The sequence below is a fragment of the Hyalella azteca genome, unplaced genomic scaffold (assembly GCF_000764305.2).
Source record: "Hyalella azteca isolate HAZT.00-mixed unplaced genomic scaffold, Hazt_2.0.2 contig5355, whole genome shotgun sequence".
NCBI lineage: Eukaryota > Metazoa > Arthropoda > Malacostraca > Amphipoda > Hyalellidae > Hyalella > Hyalella azteca.
The window spans coordinates 25,100-31,303 of NW_025935549.1; the positions used below are offsets into that span (position 1 = coordinate 25,100).

Sequence of the window (6,204 nt, forward strand, 5' to 3'; positions counted from 1 at the left end):
TAGCTCTAATTCTCGGTCAGGTTAGGTTAGGTTACGTTAGGTTAGACCAAAAGGCATATGACCCCAGTCAGCTAGACCAATCTTAAGACTCTGGGACAAGACCAAATCCCAAGGTCCAGTCAGTGGGACAATACACGAGTCAGTGGGACAATACACAAGTCAGTGGGACCAGTCACGAGTCAGTGGGACAAGACACGAGTCAGTGGGACAAGACACGAGTCAGTGGGACAAGACACGAATCAGTGGGACAATACACCAGTCAGTGGGACAAGACACCTGTCAGTGGGATAAGACACGAGTCAGTGGGACAATACACGAGTCAGTGGAACAAGGCCCAGTGGGCTCGGTTCGTCGTCCCACCTTGCGGCGCGTAAGTGATCAGTGGAGGCGGGGGTGACGTCCTGAAGTAAGCATCAGGGTCGGGCCTAGCAGGCCTTGGGTCTGGAGCTTGGGTTCTAGGCTCTTCGGGTCCCAGAGGTCCCAGCCTGGGTTCGACAATGTACTTTAGATACTCTCGGTCCTTCTCCGTTGAGGCTCTAACGGGACCCATGGCAAGAAGAGTGACCGTGTTGGACGTGGCCCGCCCCTGACCGTTATATGCCTGACATGTGTATGGCCCCAGGTCCCGCAAGGTGATGATCGTGATGCGGAGGGCCATGTCGCGGGTCTGCTCGTATTTTTGGGAGGACATTGGGAGCATCTTGGTCCCCCGCCACCACGTGACGGTGGGTCGAGGTTTGCCCACAGCCCAGCATCTTATCACCGTCGGGCGCCCCAGGGTCACCACCGGTCGGGGGTTGCGGTTCGGCACCACCTTCGCCTCGCGAGGCTTGCCCTCTACGAGTGTTAGTGGTAGTTAGTGGTTAGGTTAGGTTATTAAACACTATTGAATGCAATTAATTATTAGTGGTAGTTTGTGGAACTTAGTGGTAGTTAGTGGAAGTTATTGGAGAGGTTAGGTTATGTCAAATTAGTTAGTGGAAGTTAGTGGTAGTAAATGGAAAAATAGAAGTTGATGCAAGTAGGTAGGAGTCAGAGAACTTTAGATAATAGGAATTTTGTGGTATCACCTCTGCTCTACAGGATTTGCAGGATACAAAGGAATTAGTATTTAGTTGTGCACCAAAGAAATATATGACAACCCCTACTCAGAGAATCGTATGAAATTCCAGAAAGAGTGTGTAGAATTCAATTTAAACCATTACCAACCGCACACAACAACTCTGTACAACGTTAGAGAAGTAAGGTTGAAGTGAAAGAGAAGTGAGATCCACACGACATCACGGAGGTAGTGGGAGTGCGGTTAGGTTAAATTAAGTTGGCTTAAGTTAACTGAGCTTAGGTTTCAATGGTAGGTTATCTTAGATTAGGTTAGGTTAGGTTACATTAGTTTAGGTTGGATTGGGTTGGGTTAGGTTAAATTAGGATGTGATTGGTTAGGTTAGATTAGGTTGGGTTAGTTTTAGTTAGGTTAGGTTAGATTAGGTTAGGTTAGGTGATCTTAAGTGGGGTTCAGTTAGGTTAGGTTGGATCAAGTTATTATAGGTTGGGTAAGGTTAGGCTAGGTTAAGTTAGGTTAGGATAGGTTAAGTTAGGTTAGGCTGAGCTGGGTTAGTTCAGTTTGGGTTTAGTTAGGCGACCCACCTATGACGGTGAGCTGGACGTCACGCCGTGCAGGAGGGGCCAGGCCGTTGGCAGCGGTGCAGGTGTAGGTGCCAGCGTCTGCCAGCTGTGTGCCCACCACCTGCAGGGACCCGTCCTCGAGGACCCGCAGGCGCCCCTGGCTGGTGTCCAGCTGGGGAGGGAGGGAGGGGAATAATCTCTTGATATATTATTTATATTTATTATTAATTGATTTATTTATTCTCTATACAAGTTATTTAAATTTATTGATAATTGATTTATGTATTCTCTAGATATGTTGTTTATATCTATTCATAATTTATTTAATGTTTATCGAGACATATTATCTATATATATTGATAATTTAATTTGTACAGCTTGTACTTTAATTTATCTTGATATAATGTGGACAAAAGGGAAACATTATCGCCATGTCCTACCGCGTGCGAAGATCTGGCGGTGTTTCCACCGTCATAGCAAATTAAGTGGTTTACAAGTAAAATTTTTCGCAAATATTTATTCGCGGTATTGATGTATGCGGACGCTGCTGTCATATTTTCTATATATCATTTATCTCACGTTTAAGAACAGCCCGTAACCTAGGCAGTAAAGTTTAGTATAGTATAGCGGTTTCAGCGTTTAGTAGACCGTAGACCTGTCGCCGATTCTTACATCGTAGAATTCTTCATCGATTCTTACATCGTAAACATCGTAGGATATTCACTGCTTGTTGCGGTCTCGAACTCGCAACTCACTGCTACAATTCTGCTGTGCTTAACCGCCCGGCCTCCTCGCCGATTCTGACCAGAAACTGGCGCACAGAGCTGGGATCGAACCCGTGCCTCTCTTAGTACTCTGAACTTTAACCACTCGAATTTTTTATTCCATCAAACATTTAAACAGTTTTTCTTATCACCGCCGAAGCAGTTTCACTGTCAGAAGGGCTCCACGGCACCCCTTCAACCCCCCTGCCTCTCTATGAACCCCCTTACGATGCCCCCCTCACTACAGGCTGTGGGGTTCATACCCACTTCGTTGACTCTCAGTACCCACGAGGAAGACTTGGGGCATCAAGGATATTCAACCATTCCCCTCCCAGCTCCTACTCACCTGCCCACCATGACCCACCTGCTTGCCGTCCCTGTACCACGTGACGGTGGGCGGCGGGTTGCCCTCTGCACGGCACATCAGCGTCGCCACGTCCTCGTCCTCCGCCGTCACCGCCACGTCCGCCGCCACGATCACAGCCGGCGACTCGTTCACTGGCGGCGGGCGGTGGCGGGTTAGGTTAGGTTAGGTTAGGTTAGGTTAGGTTAGGTTAGTTTAGGTTAGGTTAGGTTAGGTTAGGTTAGGTTAGGTTAAGTTAGGTTAGGTTAGGTTAGGTTAGGTTAGGTTAGGTTAGGTTAGGTTAGGTTAGGTTAAGTTAAGTTAAGTTAGGTTAGGTTAGGTTAGGTTAGGTTAGGTTAGGTTAGGTTAGGTTAGGTTAGGTTAGGTTAGGCGACTCGTTCACTGGCGGGGCGGCGGCGGGTCATGATAATAATGATTAAAATAATAATAATTAATAATAGTTCACTGGCGGTGGGACGGCACAAGGCCATGATTAGGAGAATGATGATTATATTATTCAAGTTTATATTAAAAATAAAGATAACATTAGTAATCAAGATGAACGCAATAATGAAGATAACTTAATTTTATTCATATTTTATGTACTTTGTACCTGAAAACACAGGAGTTCGCTACCGTATTGAATTTGCTCCATATTAAAATGGTTATAATTGAGCCCTGTAGATACTAGATATACTAGGCTGTTGTTTGCAAATATTTTGGGAGAACTTTGAGGATTGATATAAGTGGTTTTTTGCAGCAGAATGCTTAAAAGTATATGTGAATGTTATTGTTTAGTGATGGCAAATATTAGAGAATCATAAATACTGGTTAACATGAGAGAGTGTTTTGCTATGTCGTATGTGGAAGTTTTGCATATATTTTGGCAGAACTTTAAGGATTGATATAAGTGGTTTTTGCCGCACAATGCTTAAAAGTAAATGTGAATTTTATTGTTCAGTGACGGCTAATATTAGAGAATGATAAATACTGGTTAACATGGGAGAGTGTTTTACTATGTCGTATGTGGAAGTTTTGCAAATATTTTCTGAGAACTTTAAGGATGGATATAAGTGCTTTTTACCGCAGAATGCTTAAAAGTATACGTGAATGTTATTGTTTAGTGATGGCAAATATTAGAGAATCATAAATACTGGTTAACATGAGACAGTGTTTTGCTCTATCGTATGTAACTAACGTAAATGTAAAGTTACGTAGGGCAAAAACTGAGATATAGCAATAATAAACCATATGAATTTCCTCATGATTCCCTTTCACCTATCTCTCATCTTACCCCTAACACGAACTTTCACACCCTCTTTGCTATTTATAGTTTCCCTTTCTTCCTCCTTTCTACTAACAAATGAAAATGTGATGCGTGGCTAATGGCCGTTGTCGTTCTTCCCTTCAGAGTCACCACGCCCTAAATCCAAATCCATGTGGAAAATGTTTGGTGCCCGCAATAGGTAGGTATGTTTGGTACGGGTGAATGTGTTAGAATGTTTCGCACATGGATGATGTGCGATAATATTGAGCGGTGTTGAATATTTGAGAATGTTGATCGTTGAATGCTATTGCATATTGAAGAATGTTTGATTTTGGGCAATTTGTGCGAATGCTGACTGCTGGTGAATATTGAAAATTATTTTGCTCGGGCAGTTTCTTACAATTCTGGTAAATATTGTAGAACGTTGTGTGTAAAGTGGAAAGTTGGGGTTTAAAGTTGTATCAACCGATGTTATTCCCGTTTCAAAAACGTTTATACTTGCCACCTGCTTCATTGTGCTGCGATGATCCATGTCTAGTCTGCTCATATATATAGCGTGCAGCGATTCAAATGCCCCTCCTTTCCCCCATAAAGAGGGGAAGGGAAGGGGAATTTTCAACGCATTTTTCAGATTCGGCCCCTGTCTGTCCCGAACGTATCAGGTACCAAATACTCGCACCCCGCAGTCGCCCCACAGTTGTCAAGAAATAAACTGGATCCTAATCAGGTTCTTATTTCTCTCGTTCAATCAAAACCTAAAGTGGATAATTTACACCGCTGGGCGAGCTTGGGGCGCCCTTGAGCCAGCGGCTGACAGGAATCAAAACTTTGATGGGCTGCATCTAGAACCTGAAACTCACTGTTCTAATCTTCGTGTTCTTCAACCAACTGAATTTTTCGACCATCTCTATCAGAATATTTCACAGCCAGCAAAGACTCGAGACAGCAACTCACTGCTAAATTTTTTCTCATGACCGATCACTGCTAAACGGTCATATGACGACCGCTGTTAAGGCTGCTAAGGCGGGAAGGGCTGTTCAAGAAAAGGGCTGTTAAGGCGACCCTTTTTAAGGGAAGGGCTGGTAAGGACGTACAATTCCAGGGAAGGGCTCTTGAGATAACGAAGGTGTCGTTGGCTCAAGGACGTACAGTTCAACGGAAGGGGTGGTTGAGATAAGGAAGGTATCCTTGGCTCCTAATCTGGCGGGGGGGTGTAGGCGGGCTGGGGGGTCGGAGCGCTTCTCACCTGGTGGGGGGGTGTAGGCAGGCTGAGGGGTGGGGGGCGCATCACTGAGGGGGGGCATGCAGCTGTAGCCGCAGCCGTTGTAGCAGCACTTGAGGTCCCCGGGACACGCCGCGTCGTCCCCGCACTCGTTGTCGCAGCGGTACACGTCCCGGCTGAGGGGGGGACATGTCCCCTCCTTCACAGCTGGGGGGAGAAGAGGGGGGTGAATTACAGGGGGAAGTTTAGGAGTCTCTGCAGAGGGGGGGACATGTTCCCTTTTTGAACACCGGGGGGAAAAGGGGAGGTAAATTGCGGTAGGAAAAGAGAGGGGTTTCTGCCCAGATGGGACATGCCCCTTCTTCAACGCTGGGAGGGGGAAGAAGAGGGGGTGAATTAGGGGAGAGATTTAGGGGTCCCGGCTGAGGGGGGGGCATGTCCCCTCCTTCACAGCTGGGGGGAGAAGGGGGGGGGGTGAATTAGGGGAGAAAGTGGGGGTTCCTGCTGAGGGGGGTACACGCCCCCTCCTTTACCGTTGGAGGGAAAACAGAGTGGAAAAGGGAAATTATGGGAAGGGTCTCTGGGAAAAATTAAAATGGGAGGAGTCCTTGCAGAGAAGGGGATACATTCCCTTTTTATTCCCCTGGGGGGACGGGGTTAAATTTCGTATACATATTCCCTCGGGACTCTAAGATTTGACCTAGACTGACGAGACCCAGACCCCTTAAGACCCCCAGACCTTCAACGCCCCCGAGACCCCTTACACCCCATACCCCTTAAGACCCCTATACCCCTACGCCCCTAGACCCCATACATCCCAGACCCCCGACGTCCCCACACCCCCCAAGACCCCCAGACTTTCGACGCCCCTGAGACCCCTTACACCCCTTAAGACCCCTAGACCCCCGACACCCCCATACCCCTTAAGACCCCCAGACCCCTTAAGACCCAAAGACCTTCGACGCCCCTGAGACCCCTTACACCC

The 6,204-nt window shown here is 46.8% G+C and overlaps 1 protein-coding gene across 1 annotated transcript in view; it reads right to left on the reverse strand.

The window, feature by feature from the left end:
• Nucleotides 1–319: 319 nt before the first annotated feature.
• Nucleotides 320–6,204, reverse strand: part of LOC108680551 (papilin) — a 48,881-nt gene continuing 42,996 nt past the window's right edge. The window contains exons 25-28 of the mRNA XM_047880383.1: nucleotides 5,244–5,426; nucleotides 2,752–2,885; nucleotides 1,645–1,795; nucleotides 320–837 (exon numbers count right to left, since the gene is read on the reverse strand). Of these exons, the coding sequence (XP_047736339.1) occupies nucleotides 320–837; nucleotides 1,645–1,795; nucleotides 2,752–2,885; nucleotides 5,244–5,426 (986 nt within the window). The remainder of the gene's footprint in view (nucleotides 838–1,644; nucleotides 1,796–2,751; nucleotides 2,886–5,243; nucleotides 5,427–6,204) is intronic.